The 22,808-nt window shown below is 41.1% G+C and overlaps 1 protein-coding gene across 7 annotated transcripts in view; it reads left to right on the forward strand.

Moving 5' to 3' along the window:
• The window catches only part of AFG1L (AFG1 like ATPase), a 239,095-nt gene that overhangs the window by 25,938 nt on the left and 190,349 nt on the right, over positions 1-22,808 (forward strand). For all 7 annotated transcript variants that reach the window (XR_010158135.1, XR_010158136.1, XR_010158137.1 and 4 more), the window contains exon 2: positions 2,647-2,870. Coding sequence is in view for 4 of the 7 variants with exons in the window: in XM_009451788.5 (XP_009450063.1) it covers positions 2,647-2,870 (224 nt within the window). In the remaining 3 variants the exon portion in view is untranslated. The remainder of the gene's footprint in view (positions 1-2,646; positions 2,871-22,808) is intronic.

Genomic DNA, 22,808 nt, shown 5'->3' on the forward strand with positions numbered 1-22,808 from the left:
ACTACAAATTCGGGAATTCCCATAGCCTTCCTCCCCTTTAGATTTGATAATTTGCTAGAATAGCTCACAGAACTCAGGGGAAAATTTTGCTTGTGTTTACTGGTTTATGATAAAGGATACAATTCAGGGAGCCCAGTAGAAGAGATGGCCTAGGGGGATACCTAGAGGTTGAACGCACCTAGATGTGTTCACCAACCCAGAAGTTCTCCAAGTCTCCTTGAGTGTTTACAGAGCTCAATCTCTAACCCCACCTTCCTGGGGTCAGTGCGTGGGGCTGAAAGTTCCAACCTTCTACCCACTTGGTCCTTCTGGCTACCAGCCTCACCCTAGAGTCACCTCCTTAACATAAACTCAGGTGTGATGCAATGAATAACAGAAAACACTCCTATTACTCAGGAAATTCCAAGGGTTTTAGGAACTCTGTGCCAAGGACCAGGGGCAAAGATCAAATATATTTCTTATTATACCACACTGGCAAATATCTCAAATTGCCGGGAACATTTAGGAACTCTCAACCTGCATCTCCAGCTTCAACATTGAACCCAAACCTTATCCTGGTACTGTGAGGCCCAGTGTTCCAGGATACCCTTAGATTCTGTTTTACAGGCCTTAAGCAACTATATCAGTTAGGGTACAACTTAGGCTTCTGTAACAGAGACCCCAATTATACACTACTTTAAAAGCAAGATAGAAGTTTATTACTCCCTTTTAATTTCTTTTGGAGAGAGAGTCTCACTCTGTTGCCCGGGCTGGAGTGCAGTGGTGTAGGTCATAGCTCACTGCAGCCTCAAACTCCTGGGCTTAAGCCGTCCTCCTACCTCAGCCTCCCCAAGTAGCTGGGACTACAGGCACATGCTAATTTTAAGCCTGGCTAATTAAAAACAAATTTTTTTAAAATTTGTTATTTTTAGTAGAGATGAGGTCCTACTATGTTGCCCAGGCTGGTCTCGAACTCCTGAGCTCAAGTGATCTGCCTGTCTCAGCCTCCCAAAGTGCTAGGATTACAGGTGTGAGCCACTGTGCCTGGCCAGAAGTTTATTATTCTTTTACATAAAAATCCAGGTAGGCAATCCAAAGCTGGTTTGGCAGCTCAGCATTGTTGGAGAACCAGGCTTTGTGTATCTTGTTGCTCTGCTTCATTCAACATTCTGTGTGCATCTCATTGCCTCTTCCAGCTGCAGTCATTACACTTTCACTCCAGTTAGAGAGAAGGGAGGAAAAGGGAGCCAGGAGGATATGCCCTTTTCCTTTAATGGGGTATGTCAGAACTACACATGTTTCTGCTCATATCCCATTGTTAGAACCTGCTCTCATGGCCATACCTGACTGCAAGAGAGGCCAGGAGATGTAATATGTGTCTGGGCAGCCATGCATCCAGCTAAAACTTCTATTTAGAAAGGTGGAACAAATAATGGAAGACAGCCGTCCCTATCTCCAACATTCATGGTATATTTAAGGACTTTTCCCCCTCTTTTGGGGAAAACATGGACCTAACATTGTGATTGTTAATTCTTTTTGCTAAAGTAATTTTTATGTTATTGTGACAAAGGAAACATGATGTTCAATGAAATGAATAAAACGCTGGCAGAGTACCTTTGGGAAATCTTGTTCTGAAAAATGTGCCAGGTTGCTGCTGTTTATTGTTGCTTCTAAACAGTAGAGAAGGAGTTAGCTGCTTATTAAACCTGCCCCACATAAGGAATGGAATTATGGTTGGACCTCGCCACAATCATTTCTCTCCCAGGAGAGGCCAAAAATAGGATCAGAACACCACCCTGCTTTGAAGCAGACACTCTTGCTGTGTCTCAATTCCATGTCCAACTCCCTAAAGGTTATGGAAAACAGAAAAAGATCTCAGAAGCAGAGGGCTGAAATCGATGTGGTAATATCTGAATGTTATGTTGTCTTTGAGTAGAGAATTAAGGAACAGTGGAAAACCCTTGGGACTAGTCTTCACGTCTTTGTCTTGGTGCTTAAGAACCAGAATTAGGGTTTACTCAAAGAAAGGCAACTCTCTTGTTTTGGGAAGGAGATGAGGAACCCCAATGTCTCCTTTAGTGGACTGGAAGCAAAGCAGAAGCTGTAGTAGGAATAGGCCTTCTGGAAGAGAGGTTACAATTATAGTTTATGGGTTTGGGGTTTGTTTCCTTTTGTTAAAATAAAACAATTAGAAATATATTCATTGTTTAATTTTTTTTTTTTTGAGACCAAGTGTCACTCTGTCACCCAGGCTGGAGTACAGTGGCACAATCTCTGCTCACTTCATCCCCTGCCTCCCAGGTTCAAGCAATTCGTGCCTCAGCCCCCCAAGTAGCTGGGATTACAAGCATGCACCACCATGCCCGGCTAATTTTTGTGTTTTTAGTAGAGATGTGGTTTCACCATTTGGCCAGGATGATCTTGAACTCCTGACCTCAAGTGATCTGCCTGCCTTGGTCTCCCAAAGTGCTGGAATTACAGGCGTGAGCCACCATGCCTGGCTGAAAATGTATTTTATATTATTTTTATCAAAATGACATTTACAAAAACTGCTCCAATAGATATACTTGTAACTAGTTAAAAGTTTGAATTTGACCCTTAAGAAATGTGTAGAGCACTGTGAAAATGTATTTAAGAAAGTCTAAAATTTTATGTTTTTGTTTATAGCCTATACGGTTCAGACATCCGAGAGCATGACCCCAACTGCCACTTCAGAGACTTATTTGAAAGCTTTGGCCGTTTGCCATGGACCTCTGGACCACTATGATTTTCTGATCAAAGCTCATGAGCTAAAGGATGATGAACATCAAAGAAGAGTCATACAGTGTTTGCAGAAATTACACGAGGACCTTAAAGGATACAATATAGAGGCAGAAGGCCTTTTTTCAAAGGTGAGGCTTGTGTGATATGAAAGATTAAACAGTTAAAAGTGTAAGCATTTTCTAAAATGGATGCAATGCAGTTAGGACACAATCATGAAACATCTTGAAAAATTTTCACCAGTTCCTTTACACAAATTCTGTTGGATCCCCATTCCTGGCCTTTTGATGTTCCATAGCTTTCTTTTGCCTTCAGGGGTTTGAATAGCTTCATATTTAGGTATTTAAAAAATGCAGTCCAGTCTAAATAAAAACTTCTATGGAAATTAAAGCTTTCCCTTTCCTCTAGCTCAGGCCTCATCCAGGGATCAGCAGTGGAAAAGGAGGAGTGATGTGTTCTTTCCCTTTTCTTCCTCCTTCTTTCTCTGTTTGCCTGACATCTCTAGGGTCAGAATGAGAAGAATGAAAGATTAGAGTGAAACAGCAGCCTTAAGTGACCAGTTAGTTACTGGGGCCTTTGTATGGTAGATGCTGACATGCTAGCTCTTTGTTGAGGGTCTTATTGGTGGGTTCTTCAAGACTCCCATGGGGACCTCCACACTTCTCCAGTCTTTGACTAACCTCTTATGACTCTGGGGAAGCAACTCACAACCCTGCATTCTGCCGACACCGCCTTGCCCTTGCCCTTAGCCTTCTTGGGTGGGGTCCTTTCAGGACTTTTTTTTTTGAGACAGAGTCTCGCTCTGTCACCTGGGCTGGAGTGCAGTGGCGCGATATCTTGGCTCCTGGCAACCTTTGCCTCCTGGATTCAAGCAATCGTCCTGCCTCAGCCTCCCAAGTAACTGGGTAACAAGCGTGGACCACCACACTCAGCTAATTTTTGTATTTTTAGTAGAACGGGGTTTCACCATGTTGGCCAGGCTGGTCTTGAACTCCTGACCTCAAGTGATCCACCTGTCTCGGCCACCCAAAGTGCTGGGATTACAGGTGTGAGCCACTGTGCCTGGCCTGGGACATTTCTTATTGGGTCATCTTTTATGGTGTCCGTGCAGGCCACAGGAAACATAACATCTCCTTTCGCCACCCCTTGCTGCATGGGCAGCCTCAGTCAGCCTCCTGTCCTCAGACTTCTGCAAGCAAGAAGCAGGCACTGGTTTCTGTCTTTGTCATGCATATCCCTTTCTCCTGGGGACTTATATCAAGTTCTCCCATGAACTCTTCCACACTCTGCTCTGGCAGCTGCTTGTGCATTTCCTTACCTAGGCAAGCATCCAGCTGGGGAGAGCGATGTCCATCTCAATTTATATTCAGTCCTCATCTCTTTGGATGCTTCTCTTGGGAACCCCTCGTATTTGTTACGAGATATCTGAAGGGCACACCATGGCACTCTACCTAGCTAACTTTCTACCTTGATCACTTTCTTCAGTTTCACTTTGGTTTTAGGGCTGTTTTGCGTTTTTTTTTTTTTTAAACCTAATTCCTGCATGGATGTGACTAGTGTGTATTTATTTATTTATTTATAGATGGATTTTTGCTCTATTGCCCAGGCTAGAGGGCAGTGGTGGGATCTTGGCTCACTGCAACCTCCACCTCCCAGGTTCAAGCAGTCCTCCTGCTTCAGCCTCCTGAGTAGCTGGGATTACAGGCACACACCACCACACCTAGCTAATTTTTGTGCTTTTAGTAGAGATGGGGTTTCACCATGTTTGTCAGGCTGGTCTCGAACTCCTGACCTCAGGTGATCCGCCCACCTCGGCCTCCCAAAGTGCTGGGATTACAGGCATAAGCCACCGCACCTGACCTATTTATTTATTTGAGACAGAGTGTTACTCTGTCTCCCGGGCTGAAGTGCAGTAGTGTGATATCTTGGCTCACTGTAGCCTCCGCCTCCCAGGTTCAAACGATTCTCCTGCCTCCCAAATAGCTGGGATTACAGGCACCTGCCACCATGCCTGGCTAATTTTGTATTTTTAGTAGAGATGGGGTTTTGCCATACTGGCCGGGCTTGTCTTGAACTCCTGATCTCAAATGATCCCCCTGCTTCGGCCTCCCAAAGTGCTGGGATTACAGACATGAGCCACTGTGCCTGGCCTATTTATTTTTGGAGATACTGTCTCATTCTGTCACCCAGGTGGGGTGCAGTAGCACAATCATAGCTCACTAGTAGCCTTGAAGTCCTGGGCCCAAGTGATTCTCCTCCCGCAGCCCCCTGAGTAGGCTAGGGCTACAGGCATGCACCACCATGCTCCACTAATTTTTTAATTTTTTTTTAGAGACAGGACCTTACTATGTTGCCAGGCTGGTCTTGAACTTCTGGTCTTAAGCAATCCTCCTGCCTCAGCCTCTAAAGCACTGGGATAATTGGTGTGAGTCACCACACTCAGCCTATGTCTTTCTTTAGAGTGAGTGGGAGCTTATTTTCCCTGGTCATCAGCTTTGAGCTTTTGTTGAAATTCTATGACAACAGGAAAACTCCTGTTCCTTATCTAATATAGAAGCCAATAGTCTCATCTTTAAATTCTGGAGAAAACATTAATAGTAGTAAGAGTTAAAATATGGTCCAACCTAAGAAACTAGTTTTCCTTTAATTGACTTTCCCCACCCCCTGCCAAATATGCTTTTACTGTAACGTCTTTAGAAGAAAGGCACCATAGAACAACCATTAGTAGTACTTTATTTAAAAATGAATGAGGGGCCAGACGCAGTGGCTCACGCCTGTAATCCCAGCACTTTGGGAAGCCGAGGTGGGCAGATCACCTGAGGTCAGGAGTTCGAGACCAGTCTGGCCAACATGATGAAACCCTGTCTCTATTAAAAATACAAAAATTAGCCAGGCGTGGTGGCAGGTGCCTGTAATCTCAGCTGCTCAGGAGGCTGAGGCAGGAGAATCGCTTGAATCCAGGAGGCGGAGGTTGCAGTGAGCCAAGATCACCCCAGCCTGGGTGACAGTGAGACTCCGTCTCAAAAAAAAAAAAGAATAAGGGCCAGGTGTGGTGGCTGAACCTATAATCCTAGCACTTTGGGAGGCCAGGGTGGAAGGATAGCTTGAAGCCAGAAGTTTGAGATCAGCCTGGACGATATAGGGAGACCCTGTCTCTACAATACAAATAAAAAACAAAGAAACAAAAAATGAATGAAAGTAATTTTACTTTTTAATAAAGCTCCTGAGAGTATAATTAGTTTTATTTTTATGTAAAGAAAATGTCTTCCCATTGTGTTAACACTATTAGTTGAAAGAAATAGAGATTCATTTAGATTGCAGAAAGAAATGGAGATTTAGAATAAGATTATATAAGAACATAGCAATGAAAGGCATCTCCATGACACAGCTAGGCCTTACAGTGCTCTGCCATTCATGTCATTCATTGTCTTGGTCCACTTGGGCTTCTGTAACAAAATACCATAAACTGGGTAGCTTATAAACAACAGAAAAAGATTTCTTGTAGTTCTGGGTGCTGGGAAGGCCAAGATCAAAGTGCTGGCAAATTCAGTGTCTGGTGAGGGCCTGCTTAACTATTCTTGGACAGCTGTCTTTTCACTGTGTCCTCACATGGCTGAAGGGACAAATGAGCTCCCTCAGGCCTCTTTTGTAAGGGCACTAATCCAACTGAGGAGGGCCCCACTCTCATGACCTCATCACTTTCCAAAGGTCCTACCTCCTAAGAGCCTCACTTTGGGGGTTGGAACTTCAACATATGAATTTTGGGGTGATGCAAGCATTGAGACCATAGCACCCACTTATTTTGTTGTTCCTTTTCTCTCATGTCTGCTTCCACTTCTGTTCACTCTACCAACTTCTTAATTCTCTCTGTGTGTCTGTAGTTTAAATTCCTGAGTAAGGATCTCATAGGCCACCCAATGACTTCATCCCTGTTTGGGTAGAGCTTTCACATTGGGTTTCTTAGAGGCCGTTAACCAGCGTAAAGATTGGCTTACCTATGGTCCCATGCAGGGCTGCTCCTGTGAGCATGGCAGTTGCTCTCAGAAATGGACTGTGAGTGTGGTGGGCACCATGAGTGACCAGTCCAGCACAATGGTTATAGGTAATGAGGAATTATTTCTTTTGATGACCAACCTCTTTTTCCCATATTTCTCAGTTTATTGTTGAGTAAAGAACCAACAAATTTGAAAAATATAGACTGCTTATGTACTGCATATCTAGTTATATGTGATATATATATAGGGATATATTTGCATATAGTATATAAACTATAACATATAAAACTATGTAATTATATAGTTTGTGATACAGGTGGGCATCCAAGTAAAATAACAATTTGGTTATGTGGCCTAGCCAGGAAACAACATGTTGTACTCAACTGGATATTTTGGTTATCTGAGACTTGAATTGCTTTCCTGAATTTTACATCTTGTTCCCTTTCTAGTCCTCTTCCTTTTGGAAATATATTCCTTTTGTTTTGTTTTGTTTTGAGACAGGGTCTCACTCTATTGCCTAGCTGGAATGCAGTGGCACAATCATGGCTCACTGCGGCCTCGACCTCCTGGGCTCCAGCAAGCCTCACACCTCAGCCTCCCCAGTAACTGGGACTACAGGTACATGCCACCACACCCAGCTAATTTTTTGTATTTTTTTTTTTTAATAGAGATGGGGTTTTGCCATGTTGTCCAGGCTGGTCTTGAACTCCTGAGCTCAAGCAATCTGTCTGCCCCAGCCTCCTGGAAATATATTCCTTTTATCCCTCCTCCCTACTCTATAGCATTCCCAGGACCCATCTTACAGTAGTTGGTGACATCCCATCCAATCACAAGTATCCTGTAACTATTAACTTATTTGGTTGCCAATTCAACAATGGTGGTTTTTAAAAAAATCTTTGGCTCTTCTTAGGGGTATTTTCCCGTATGTCCACCTTTGATATCTGAGTTGGCTATGATGGGCCAGCTAGTGAATAACCCTGGTTTTATTGGGTAGTTGAAATCTAATGTAAATGGAAGATTTGATATGTCAGGTAGAGTTTCAAATGTGTCTAATGAAAGGTCCTATTTGTTAAATCCTAGTGCATGTGAATAAATGTTTAGTAGGTAGAGCAACATCTTTTTCTAATAGTATTTGTCTTATTCCCTCCCTCCCTCCCTCCCTTCCTTCCTTCCTTCCTTCCTATCTTCCCTCCTTCCTTTCAAGACAGGGTCTTGCCATGTTGCCCAGGCTGGTCTTGATCTCTGGGCTCAAGCAATCCTCCCATCTTGGCCTCACAAAGTGCTGGGATTACAGGCATGAGCCACCGCTCTTGGCCCTTATAGTTTCCTAAACCCACTAAATCTTTATTTTAAATAAAGATTTTACTTAAAAATTTTATTTTTTATTTTTTTTGAGACAGAGTCTCACTCTGTCACCCAGGCTGGAGTGCAATGGTGCAATCTTGGCTCACTGCAACCTCTGCCTCCCGGATTCAAGTGATTCTCCTGTCTCGGCCTCCTGAGTAGCTGGGATTACAGGCGCCCACCACCACGCCTGGCTAATTTTTGCATTTTTAGTAGAGACGGGGTTTCACCATGTTGGTCAGGCTGTTCTCGAACTCCTGACCTCAAGTGATCTGCCCACCTTGGCCTCCCAAAGTGCTGGGATTACAGATGTGAGCCACTGCGCCTGGCCCCACTAAATCTTTAAAATACTGAAAGAGATCCAAACATCTAACATAATTTGAAAAAAAGTATATAAAACTTTAGTTTTTAAAGAGTATAAAGACGACACAGACCTATTTTTTTCTAAAAACAAACACTGATATGCCAATTATCAGAAAAGGAAACTTTGGGCTATTAGGTTTTCCAGTGATGGAAAAACTCCAGTGATGGAGTTCTTTATTCTGGTGCTATGGTTCGAATATTTGTCTCTTTCAGAACTCATGTTGACATTTAATCCCCAGTGTGGCAGTATTGAAAGGTGAATTCTTTCAGAGGTGACTGGGTCATGAGATCTCTGCTGTCATGAATGGATTAGTCCATTCATGGAGTAATGGGTTAATGGATTAATGGATTATCATGGAAGTGGGACTGGTGGCTTTATAAGGGGAAGAGAGTCTTGAGCTAGCATGCTCAGCCCCCTCGCCATGTGATGCCCCTGTGTCATCTGGGGCTCTGCAGAGAGTCTTCACCAGCAAGAAGGCCCTCACTAGGTGGGGTCCCTCAAACATGGACTTCTCAGCCTCCATCACTGTAAGAAATAAATTCCTTTTTTTTTTTTTTTTTTTTGCGACTGAGTCTCACTCTGTTGCCAGGCTGGAGTACAGTGGTGTGATCTCAGCTCATGGCAGCCTCCCCCGGGTTCAAGCGATTCTCTTGCCTCAGCTTCCTGAGTAGCTGGGACTACAGGTGCATGCCACCACGCCCAGCTAAGTTTTGTATTTTTAGTAGAGACCAGGTTTCACCATGTTGGCCAGGCTGGTCTTGAACTCCTGACCTCGTGCTCTGCCTGCCTGGGCCTCCCAAAGTGTTGGGATTACAGGTGTGAGCCACTGCGCCTGGCTCATAAATTCCTTTTCTTTATAAATTACTCAGTTTCTGAAGATAAAACTCTGACTTTGGACTGTAAACCTTTGTCTTGGGTATGAAACCTTGACATTGTTGAAAGAAGAGTGGAAACTGTAAGGGACAACAAGTTTCACCACAGCACAGTCTTCTTTCTCTGATAGGCCATCCGAACAGCTAAGGAGAAGACAGATCACTCAAGAACTTAAGTTGTTTATTAGCTACAGCATGTTTGCTGCTTTGATACACATTCAGCCATTTTGGAGGAAAGCTAAGCAGTACTGACTGCCCATTTTCGTGAACTTTAAATAACAAATACTATTTCTCAAGGTCTTCATTTTATCATTAAATTCAGCTAATTACTACCTGTTTAAAAATAAATAAATAAATAAATTTCAGAATATCTGAAACTCAGTGTCAGATATTCTGTTATAAGCGACAGAAAATGAACTAAGACATGTACTAAGTAGGATTTATGATTTTATGAACTTTGGATTTTGTTTTCAATACAGTTGTTTAAACTTCATTATAGGCTGGGTGTGGTGGCTCATGCCTGTAATTCCGGCATTTTGAGAGGCTGAGATGGGAGGATTGCTTGAGGCCAGGAGTTTGAGACCAGCCTGGCCAACATAGGGAGACCCCATCTCCACCAAAAAAAAAAAAAAATTAGCTAGGCATGGTGGTACATGCCTGTGGTCCACCTAATTGGGAGGCTGAGGTGGGAGGATCACTTGAGCCCAGAAGGTTGAGGCTGCAGTAAGCCGAGATCGTGCCACTGCACTCCAGCCTGGGCAACAGAGAGAGACTGTCTCAAAAAACAAAACAAAACAGAACAAAACAAAACACAAATAGACTTCATTATGGTGGACTTATTTTTTTTCCCTCATTATACTCCTAAGAAACTTTCTGTAAGTCTATGCTATAATATTAAAATAAAGTATACCTTCTTCATAAGATACCAAATTTATTAACCAAGGTGATAAAATTGGTGACAAACTACCAGGCTGCTTTCACCTACCTATGTAACAATGTTTTCTCTAGTAAATTAACATTTGAAGATGTTATGAACAGATGACCATGCCATATGAGCAACAAACTATGAAGAATGAACATTTATAAACACTTTACTTTTGTTATTGAATAAAATTTACAACCAGGTTAATCTGACACTTTTAATGTATGCATAATTGTTATTGTGCTGTGAGGTAATTAGGCATAAATGGTAAGTAGTTCATGTAAATCACTATAATTAGAATTACTTTTACACAGCCAAATCAAGCATTTCCAGAGTCAGGGAGGGAGAGAATTAAATAGAGTATGGAGCTACTCTGAAAATCTCTATTTCCATTAATCAGGGGTCTATAGGCAGCCAGGTTTTTTCATCTCTTGGGAGGAGACATCGTAGCCCAAGAGACCTGAGAATTGGGAGCCACAGAACTCCTTTCCTTTTTCTCCTGCCCTCTACCAGATAATTTTCAGTTTTTCCCTAATGAGAACTTATTTCCAACTCCCTCTTATATCCTACCATCTTTTATTTGGATACCCCCTCCTCACCCTTCCAAGAACAATGCATGAGGCAGATGGAAAAGAACTACTCAATTCTACCATTGCACTCAGAGCAGCCACAGGCAATACATAAATAACTGTATTCCAATAAATCTTTATTTACAAAAACAAGTGTCATGCTGGATTTAGCCCATGGCCATAATTTGCTGGCCTTTGCTCTAGATGACTGCTACCTGACTAGATATGAGGGCTGGTAGATCATTAATTGTATTCAAAGTCCTGCTTGAACTTTACCTAGTCTAGCTTTCAAGTTTAATATTCCATTACTATATTGTATTCCTGCCTCTATTCAACAGGAACTATTCACTATTCCATTAAATAGACAAACAGACAAATAGAACAAAATAGAAAGTTCAGAATATACATGGGAACTTGATATATGATTGAGTTGACATTGTGAATTAGTAGGAAAAGGATTGTCTATTCACTAAATTAGCATGGGATCATTGGTTATCTATGTGAAGATTAAAATAAAATTAGGTACTTACCTCTAGAAATAAATGCCCTAAATTTAAAGTGAAAACTTTAGAACTTCTTGAAGAAAATATAGAGGAGTAACTTTGTGAACTTGGGAAAAGGAATAATTTCTTTTCTTTTTTTCGAGGTAGAGTTTTGCTGTGTTGCCCAGGCTGGAGTGCAGTCATGGCTCACTGCAGCCTTGACCTCCCAGGCTCAAGCAATCCTCTCAGCTTCGCCTCCCCAGTAGCAGGGACTACATGTGCATACCACCATGCCTGGCTAATTTTTTGTATTTTGTAGAGATGTGGTCTCACCATGTTGCCCCGGCTCGTCTTAAACTCCTGGCCTCAAGCAATTCACCTGCCTCAGTCTTCCAAAGTGCTGGGGTTACCAGCTGAGCCATCACGCCCAGCCAGAAGAATTTCTTATACAAGATATGAAAGTCCAATATATATGTTCATGTTGTCCTGTAAATTAAAAAGAAAATAAAAAAGTTCAACTTATAAAGGTAAACACGGATACATTTGACTATGTTAAAATTTAAAACTTCTAGTTAACAAAAGGTACCATAGAAAAAGTGAAAAGGTAGACGACAGACTGGGAGAAAAGATTTTTCATCAAAAGTAATTGACTACTGGCTGGGCGCGGTGGCTCACGCCTGTAATCCCAGCACTTTGGGAGGCCGAGGCGGGCAGATCACCTGAGGTCAGGAGTTCGAGACCAACCTGGCCAACATGGTGAAACCCCGTCTGTACTAAAAATACAAAAATTAGCCAGGTGTGGTGGCGGGCGCCTGTAATTCCAGCTACTCAGAAGGCTGAGGCATGAGAATTGCTTGAACTTGGGAGGTGGAGGTTGCAGTGAGATGATATCCGTCACTGCACTCCAGCCTGGGTGACAGAGCGAGACTCCATCTCAAAAAAAAAAATTGATTATGGATCGCTCTCTAGAATACATAAAGAACCCTGACCAGGTGCAATGGCTCACGCCTGTAATCTCAACACTATGAGAGGCTGAGGGTTGGGAGGATCGCTTGAGGCCAGGAGTTTGAGACCTGCCTGAGCAACATAGCAAGACCTAATCTCTGCAAATAATAATAATAATAAAGAATATATAAATAACATCTACCATATAATAGAAAAACAGACAACCCAGTAGAAAAATAGACAAAGGAGAGTATTTTTTTTCAGAAATAACTAGCAGATGCCACAAGACTGGATAAACAAATCAGAATGTATTTATAAAATGGAATGTTGCTTAGCATGGGGATGATAAACTATACATTCAGGTGGCTAATACTGAGGAGGAAGGGGACAAAGGAGGCTTCAACTATACTTAATGCTTTATTACTTAAATTTGAAATAAATGTCAACATAGAAAGATTTGATAAAGCTGGAGGGTGGGTAACGAGGTGTTCCATATAGTCTTCAATTTTGCCTGTTTGTAATATTCCATTGTGAAAATATTTTACATGTGATTGTGAGATATTTCAACAGGTTAGTTTTGTTTTTGTTTTGTTTTGTTTTGTTTTTGAGACAGAGTCTTGATCTGTCACATAGGCTGGAGTTCAGTGGTGCGATCTCGGCTCACTGCAACCTCTGCCTCCTGGGTTCAAGCAATTCTCGTGCCTCAGCCTCCTGAGTAGGTAGGGCTAAGGCATGCGCCACCACGCCTGGCTAATTTTTGTATTTTTAGTAGATGCTGTGTTTCACCATGTTGGCCAGGCTGGTCTCAAACTCCTGGCCTCAAATGATTGCCACCTCAGCCTCCCAAAGTGCTGGGATTACAGGTGTGAGCCACTGTGCCTGGCAGGGTTAATTGATTTTTTTTTTCATTTTGAAAAAATTACAACTTTTCTTGAAAATATAATTTTAGAGTCTACTAGTTCAGCCTTTCCTTCTTACAAATAGACTGAGGGGCCGGGTGTGGTGCGTCATGCCTGTAATCCCAGCACTTTGGGAGGTTGAGGTGGGTGGATCACTTGAGCCCAGGAGTTTGAGATGAGCCTGGGCATCATGGCAAGACTTCATCTCTAAAAAATAAAAATAAAAAAATTTTAAAAAAAAACAGACTGTGGAAGGAGAATTATTAGCACAGTCCTCAGAAAGGCATATGAAATATGTTTATAAGAGGGTTTTAGCAATGCAATCTTTTCCTCTTTCTGAAATTTCATAAACTGAATACTTATAAATCTGATCACACTCTTCTCCTGCTTAAAGCTTTCAGCCCCCTCAGGATAAACTACAAACTCAGCATGTCCTTCAAAGTTCTTGAGAGCCTAGTCCCTGCATCTTGCCAGCCTCCTCTGCCATTGTTCTCTGCTGGCAATAAAAGCCCCAGCTATGATGACCTGCTTAAAGATCCTTGGACGAGGCTGAGACCTTATTTTGTCTCTGGGTCTTTGCTAAAGCTGCCCACCCTCCATCCTTTCGTTATGGCTCACCTCACATTGCCTGCTCGGTGACCACATGCTCCTCTGGTAGATATTGTATTTCTTTCTTTCTTTTTTTTTTTTTGAGATGGAGTCTCACTCTGTCACCCAGGCTGGAGTGTAGTGGCACGATCTCAGCTCGTGGCAACCTCCGCCTCCCAAGTTAAAGCGATTTTCATGCCTCAGCCTCCAAAGCAGCTGGGATTATAGGCGTTTGCCACTGTGTTTGGCTAATTTTTAGTAGAGATGAGCCAGGCTGGTCTTGAATTCCTGACCTGAAGTGATCTTCCTACCTTGGCCTCTGAAAATGTTGGGATTACAGGTGTGAGCCACTGCCCCTGGCCAGTTTTTCTTTTCTTGGTCTTCTGGGCCTGAAGATCCCAGCCCACTGCCTAGCACAAAGTAGGTGCTCAATACTCAATTCATGTTTGTGGAACAAATGAAATGTGAATGAGTAACAAAGCCATCACTAAAGAGTCACAGAGCCTATCCATATATCTGTGTGAGAGTGTAGGTGTCTCCGTTGTGTGCCTATATCCACGTATGTCTCTGTGAATATGTCCTCTTCTCATTCCCTCCTTAACATCAGTTTTTAGCTAACCCTGAAGATGCCTGGAAGGCCAGTTTAATTTCTCAGATTCAGAACAACAACAGCGTTCAGAACAAGGGATATTTTCCACATCTTTCTTTTGATGAAGCCCAGATTGGCTTGAGAGTAATGCTCGTATCTCAATAGTGGACTGAACTAGTAGTGGACTGGAATAGACCAGACCTAGCAGAGCTTCACCTAAGCTGGCCAAAAGCAGAGTATCAGGTAGGAGCAAAGTGAACATGGAAGGATTTGCCAGAAAACTAGCCCGCTGTCATTTGTCTCCCAGTGGTGCACACAGGAACTTATAAATGTTTGTGACTTGAATGCATGAGACGTCAAAAAGTCATTTGCATCTTTAAATTGTGTTATAATCAGAAATTGAACCATTTCTTACACTAGTAGTTTTAGAGTTTTAAGCACACCCCCAACTTATTTAGATACTTAAATAGGCTTAATTATGCTAGTAAACTGAGCAAGTTGGTGTATTATACTTTAGGCTGCCGAGATTCTTTTGCAAATCAGCTAAAGACATTTCAAAAACCATTTTCATTTAAAGAGAATTTATGGGTGCTAATATATAGTTCAGTTTTTTAGTTTTTAAAGATCTTCTTAGAAACCTGAAATGATCTACTTTTATCAAAAAGTGGTCCATGTTGAGAATGCTATAATGCCAGTTTTTAAAAGATGTAATTATGCTCAGCATTCCAGCTGGAATCATTGTTTCTGATTCTATCATTTTGGGAGATAATAATGCAATGGTGGGGGGAATGGAGAGAAACAGGAAAAGTAGTATTCCTGCATTTTAAACAAATTGAAAACAACACTTTTTATTTTAACAGCACCACCCTTATTATCTAATTGTCCTAGTGGAAATGATGCCAGAGTAGCAGGTGGATAGTGACCCAGAAAGGCAGAGGACGTGCTATTTCAATGTATAACTTTGATGAGAATCACCTTGGATCATTTTTTAATGCTAGAATTTTAATATCATAGGGAACAAAGGATAATATTAAAATCATTAAATCAAAATATTTGGAATGATGGATGACATACATTCTTTTAGTTTGCAGTAAAGGAATAGTTTTGATAACAGTTTTGAAAGCAAATGTCTACAATACAAACATGCAGATATTTTTGAATAATTTTAGACTTATTTCAAAAGTAAAAGTAATACAGTAGTCACCTTACCAAATTTTGTTCTGTTTTTTTCCAACTTTTCATTTTGAAAAATTTCAACGATATACTTAGATCCACTAATGGTTAATATTTTGCCACATTTGTTTAATTTTCTCTCTAAATATCTTATTTTCTAGAACCATCTACAAGTAAGTTGCATCATAACACTTGACCCCTAAATATATCACATATAACGCCTAACAAGGACCTTTTCCTGCATAACTATATTATCATCATCACATTCCAGAAATTTAACACTCATTTAGTAATGTTATCTAAAGTAGGGTTGGCAGATTTAGCAAATAAAAATACAGGCTGCCCAGATAAATGTGAATTGTATGTATGTATGTAAGAGATGGGGTCTTGCTATAGCCCAGGCTAGTCTCTAACTCCTGGGCTCATGTGATCCTCCTGCCTCGGCCTCCTGGGTAGCTAGATTACAAGTACAAGATATGACATTTTTGAAAGGAATGTAGCACGATCTAACCTTGAAGATATGAACTACCTCAAGCTAATAGTTTACCTGATATACGAGAAATGTTGCTGTATCTTCCTGAAACATTTAAAATAGCCGTTAGGGCTCCTTCGAGTTTGCTGCAGTGCCCTGGGTGCCTCAATTTGAGAACTTCAATTCTTTGCAATATGTTGTATTGACTTTTTAGTACATGTGAGCATTGTGTGTTCACTACACATGCAGTATATATTATGTCATATGCTCTGTGTGTTTTATTATTTGTGTTTTGTCCCCCCTTCTATTCCGTGAGTTCCTTGGAAACAAGGATTGTTTTCTACACATTATTGTATCCTCAGCACATAGCACAGTACATGCCAATAAATGCTGGTTGAATTGTATGAAATTGAATCTAGGTTAATCTCCTAATTTTATTAATGAGACACAAAGGCCTAAGGTTAGCAGAAATATCTCGTGTTCAGAAATGTTTGTTAGTGATAAAGAGATCTTAGTTCTCAAATACGACCCTGACTTGAGCTTCTGCTTTTCAGTTAAGTAGAAACCTAAATTGGACATATATCATATATTATGGGTAGTAACAATGAGGTATATTGAAATAAATAATCAAAAAATTCCGAAGCTAAATATTATAATGTTCATCTTGGGATTGGTGCTTGGTGGTTACATGAATGACAGGGCTTTTACTAAAGCTTTTCTGTTTTTGTTACTAAATCCTCAGAGAGATGGTGTAATGAAAACATTTCACTGCAGTGGCTCATGCCTGTAATCCCAGCAATTTGGGAGGCTGAGGCCGGAGAATCGCTTGAGCCCAGGAGTTTGAAACCAGCTTGTGCAACATAGGGAGATCTCATCTCTACAAAAAATGTAAAAATTAGCTGGGCATGGTGGTGGGCACCTGTGGTCCCAGTTACTTGGGAGGCTAGGGTGGGAGGATCTCTTGAGCCCGGGAGGTCAAGCCTGAAGTGAGCTGTGATGGTGCCACTGGACTCCAGCCTGGGTAACAGAGCGACACCTTGTCTCAAAAAAACAAAAGAATCATTTTGGACTTTGGAGTCAGATTTGAAGTGCATTTCCATTTTGGCTCTGACACTATCTTCATCTTTGTCTTAGTTTTGCCATCTAATTCATAAGTCATTTGCTAAGAGTGGGAATATTTATCTCTGAGAAAACTTTTTCCTCCATGATTACAAAATGTGAAATATTTAAGAAAGAGCTCTGTGATCAAATAAGTTTAGGAAATGCTATGTGAATAACTCTCAGAGAATCACAATGCCGTTAGTATATCAAAGACTCTGAGAAATTCTGCAGTAAACAAACTTTTTTTTGTTGTTTTTTATTTTTTATTTTTTTGTAGAGATGAGATCTCTCTATGTTGTCCAGGTTGGTCTTGAACTCCTGGGCTCAGGCATTCTTTCTGCCTCAGCTTCCTAAAGTGTTGGGATTACAGGAGTGAGCTACCATGCATAGTCAAAGAAACTTTTAAGCTTTGGTCCTGTAATTCAGTGTTTCTCCAACTTGAACACGTGGCTTCTTTTAAAATGAACACCCATAAACATAATGCAGAAATAATGCTTTATGCAATAAACTTTAGAAAACCCTACTTGCTTCATAGGAATTGTTTGATGTGTCTGACATGTAGTGAGAACTCAACAAAAGATGCGAGACCCCGTTACCAAGACACACATCCTGGATTCTGGCTTTAAGACATTCAATGCTTATTTATTTATTTATCCAGACAGAGTAGTCTTGCTGTGTCACCCAGGTTGGAGTGCAGCGGCATGATCTCAGCTCGCCTGTCCCCCTACATCTTTGTTAATACAGTGTCCTCTCAAACTTTCAGATTTTTGCCATGATGGTATTTCATTAATATTTTAAATCTTACCTCTTGTATTGTGAATGAGAGTATTCTGTCAACGTTAAAGCCATTTGCATTTGTTTTTCTTACTGATTGATTTATAAAAGCTCTTTGTTTATTAAGAAAATAAACTCTTTTTTTTTTTTTTTGAGACAGAGTCTTGCTCTTTCGCCCAGGCTGGAGTGCAGTGGTGTAATCTCAGCTCACTGCAATCTCTGCCAAATGATTCTTGTGCCTCAGCCTCTCGAGTAGCTGGGACTACAGGCACGTGCCACCACATCGACTAATTTTTGTATTTTTAGTATAGATGGAGTTTCACCATGTTGGCCAGGGTGGTCTCAAACTCTTGGCCTCAAGTGATCTGCTCATGTTGGCCTTCCAGGGTGCTGGGATTACAGGTGTGAGCCACTGCACCCAGGCAGAAAATAAATTCTTTAATTTTTTTTTTTTTTTTTTTGAGACAGTCTTGCTCTGTTGCCCAGCCTGGAGTGCAGTGGCATGATCTCTGCTCACTGCAACCTCCGTCTACCAGGTTCAAGTGATTCTTCCACCTCAGTCTCCCGTGTAGCTGGGATTACAGGTGTGTGCCACCATGTCTGGCTAATTTTTGTATTTTTAGTAGAAACGGGGTTTCACCATGTTGGCTAGGCTGGTTTCGAACTCCTGACCTCCCGCCTTGGCCTCCCAAAGTGCTGGATTACAGGTGTGAACTACTGAAATTCTTTTAAATTATTTTTTAATTTTTAATTTTTGTGGGTATATAGTAGGTGTATATATTTATGGGGTACATGAGATGTTTTGATACAGGCTTGCAATGTGAAATAATCACATCATGGAGAATGGGATATCCGGCCTCTCAAACATTTATCCTTTGTGTTACAATCAAATTATATATTCTTTTAGTTACTTTAAAATCTACAATTATTGACTATAGTCATTCTGTTGTGCTATCAAATAGTAGGACTTATTCTTTCTGTTTTTTTTGTACCCGTTAACCATCCCCACCTCCCCCTCCACCCCAGCCTCCCACTACCCTTCCCAGTCTCTGGTAACCATCCTTCTACTCGCTATGTTCATGAGTTCAATTGCTTTGATTTTTGGATCCTACAAATAAGTGAGAATATGTAGTGTTTGTCTTTCTGTGCCTGGCTTATTTCACTTAATGTAATGACCTCCAGTTTCATTCATGTTGTTGCAAATAACAATATCTCATTCTTTTTTTATGGCTGAATAGGACTCCTGTGTATTCTTGCCCATAATAACTGATGCAGTTTTTTTTTTGCAGTTTATTTGCTGTTTTTCCTTCCTTAGGATTTTTTCTAACAGAAAGTTATAATTTCAGTGTTTTTTTTTTTTTTGAGATGGAGTCTCGCTCTGTTGTCCAGGCTGGAGTGCAGTGGTGTGATCTAAGCTCACTGCAACCTCCATCTCCCAATTTCAAGCGATTCTCCTCCTCAGCCTCTCCCAAGTAGCTGGGATTACAGGCGTGTGCCACCACAGCCAGCTAATATTTGTATTTTTAGTAGAGACAGGGTCTCACCATGTTGGTCAGGCTGGTCTCAAACTCCTGACCTCAAGTGATCTGCCCGCCTCAGCCTCCCAAAGTGCTGGGATTACAGGTGTGAGCTTTATAAGCTGTTGATAAGGATTACAAGAGAAGAGGAATTTGATTTGATGGGCCCTGGTTCCTGAGAAGGTAGATGGGGTATAAAATCAAACACTGATAGAAGGTTGGAAGAAGGACAGGAAGAGGAATCGTTTTCCTTTGTAACAGGAGGAATGTCACAGGAGGGAGGAATGGATGGGTGCAGACGTGGGTGGGATTGCAGTTTCACATAGGAAGTTGAAGGACTTTCAACCCAATGCCTTCTGTTCTCTTTATGAAGAAGTAGGAGACATCTTCTGAAAGTGATGAGTGAAATGTAGTTTTGCTTAATGGGAAGTAAGAAGGTTCCAGAGATTCTTTGCAGAGACACAGTGAACTCACCAGGAAAACAGAATTGTTGACAATATGGAGGGCCCAGAGAGAGGGTCCTCTCTGCACGACTGTCAGACTTTTTTCAGCAATCCTCAGCAATCTGGGTGAAGTTCATGGAAGGGTATATATTTTAGTATGAGATTTTTCTATTTTTAGCTATCTTTTTATCATTTATATATGATTTTATTAAATTATGGTTAGAGTACATTTGATTCTTTGGAATTTATTGAAGTTTTCTTTCTGGCTTAGCATATGGACTATATTTGAAATTATGCTGCTAGTTCTTGAATGTATTCTTGGTTTGTTGGGTTTAGAGTTTATATGGATGTAAATTGCTTGAACTTACTAATTGTATTGTTCAGATCTTTGAGAGGGATGTGTCAAAGGGTGTGATGTTTCTTTTTTCACGAATTACAGGTCTGAGTATAAACAGGTATTGGTAAGCACATTATGCTTGCAGTCTTTGGCGTGATTACACATGCAAAGGTGAGCAGTGATGGGGAACTTCCCTGTGCTGGGCCCTGCACCCAACAGATAAGGAGACAGCAGGTTGGAGAGTTGAGAGGGCTTACCCAGGGTCACCTAGCTAATAAATAGCCAGCCAGGATTTGTACCTAGATCTTTTGGGTTCAACTCTAATACTCTTCTGCCATATCTCTTATGCTTGGTGGAGGTAGGTGGTAGGTTATCACTGTCTTCCAACATCATCCTTAAGCTTATGAGCTTATGATCTATCTGCACAATCTAAAAGGTGATGTCACTGGATCCTCATCAAAAGCCCATTAGAGAAGGTGTCATCATCCTACTTTACAAACTCCCTAAGATACAGGTAACTTGTGACAAATCTTATAACTGGTCACTAGAGAAACTTAGTCATTTCAGATTTTGAAGTCTGAGTCTAATGTTACGTGTGTGCATTTTGGGAGTCCGGGATGTATCAGAGTCCTGGCAGAAAACAATTCACAGCAGATGTTTCAATAAAGACCAGATTTAGAGACTACTTAGAGAGGCATGGGCAGGCTTAAGGCAGCAAACAAGGGATGGAAGGGCAAAGGAGGAGACTGGTGAGAGCTGGAGCTGTGGCCTGAGGGATGGGTCGCTTGTTGGTCTGGAGGGATGCAGCTCTACTGGGACACAGCTCTGAAGCAGGGAGGGATGGGAGAGAACGACCCATCCCTTTCTATGCCCTCTGTCCTGTTTCCTGCAAGGGCCTCCCACAGGCTGAACCAGCCAGGAGCCAGCCAGAAAGGGCAGTCGCTTGGGGTACAGACAGGACGGAGAAGGCATCAGGGGAAGGGAGCACATGGAGAATGACCAGCACCAAGAAACAGTGTAAGGGTGGAGTTCACTGTGATTTCTGAGATACAAGGACAAGTTATAGGGAATTAAATTTAAGGAAGAAAATTTAATAGAATAGAAAAATAGCATTAAGTTGTGAGAAAATGTAAATTAGGAGCATGCAAATGATGTGGGTTCCTAAGGGACAGCCATTTTGAAGAAAACCGTGTAACCCTTCCTCTCCCTGAAATCACTACTATTAATAAAGAATTCAAAAACTTCTTTAGGACCCATTTTATATCCTTCTGATTAGTCTTACTGTTCTCCATTTGATCCTCTGATTTTTCCCTTAAGACATAGATTTTTAAGCCCCTTAAAATAATTTCAATAATTATTAGAAAACTGAAATTTTTATTAGGAGAAAATTAGCTTGTTTCCCCAAGTAAAAATACGTGGAGTATATAATATTGTTTAGATAGACTATGTCTGTGTCTAATGATTCTCGTTAGGAGGGTATTCATTTTGTTGATCAATTTACTTATATTAAAATCCCCGTCTTATACAGTATTCATGTGATATGAGGTATTTGTGATCTTAGACGTTTGAGGATCTTTTCTTTGGCACAGCAGTATCTCTTTGTCATCTTCTGAATATTACTATAAAATATAATACAACATAACAGATTATATATGTAATATATAATGTAGTATTTGCTAAAGTGCTCTTTCTAAAATATATTGAGTTGAGAGGGAAAAATAGAAGAGAGGACCGTGAGTGCAACTTTTTCTTTTTCTTTTTTTTTTTTGAGTTGGAGTCTTCCTCTGTTGCCCAGGCTGGAGTGCAATGGTGCGATCTTGGCTTACTGCAACCTCTGCCTCCCTGGTTCAAGTGATTCTCCTGCCCAGCCTCCTGAGTAGCCTGCCACCATGCCTGGCAAATTTTTGTATTTTTAGTAGAGACGGGGTTTCACCATGTTGGCCACTGGTCTTGAACTCCTGACCTCAAGTGATCTGCCCGCTGGGGCCTCCCAAAGTGTTAGGATTACAGGTGTGAGCCACCACGCCCGGCCAACCTTTTTGTTTTTTTTTTAGCAGCATTCAGCTCTCTCCATGCAATCTTTCCCCCCATCTTTCTTCATTCCTTTTCCCTGAACTTCATTTATTCAGCCTATCTTGAGTACATAATGTAGCAGTATTTGAATAGGCCTTAAACTATTCCCACAAAATGTATTGTGAAGAATTATGAATTGCTATGACACTCTCAGTTACCTAATACAAAATGCTGCTTTCAAAAGATTTCACATACATAGAATATACTTAGAGATTATTAGGTTTTATGCAAGTTTTCCAATTTGAAGCTGTTCTAAAATTAAGAGCATAATGCTTTTTCTGGCAAGTTGAAAATAGAATAACCATTGCATGATAATGGTTCATATAAGAAACAAAAAACCAAGAAAAATTAAGAAGTTTTGGCAGGAGTAGAAAACTGTTTTGAGTGGAGATTTAAGAATAGATGGAGAGTTAACATGCAGAGAGATACCAGGAAGCCATCCAGATGGCAGAGTCAAAGCAAAGAAGATCCTTTTGTCTGGCCTAGACCATGAGTGAGGTCTAGAAGGCACAAGCTACATTTAGTAGAGAAAGAAAGCAAAAAGGAACAGGAAAGCAAGAGAGGTTTCTGAGGCAGGTTGGAATGAACCCATAAATTATAAAACAAAAAC

Source organism: Pan troglodytes, chromosome 5 (assembly GCF_028858775.2).
Source record: "Pan troglodytes isolate AG18354 chromosome 5, NHGRI_mPanTro3-v2.0_pri, whole genome shotgun sequence".
Lineage (NCBI taxonomy): Eukaryota > Metazoa > Chordata > Mammalia > Primates > Hominidae > Pan > Pan troglodytes.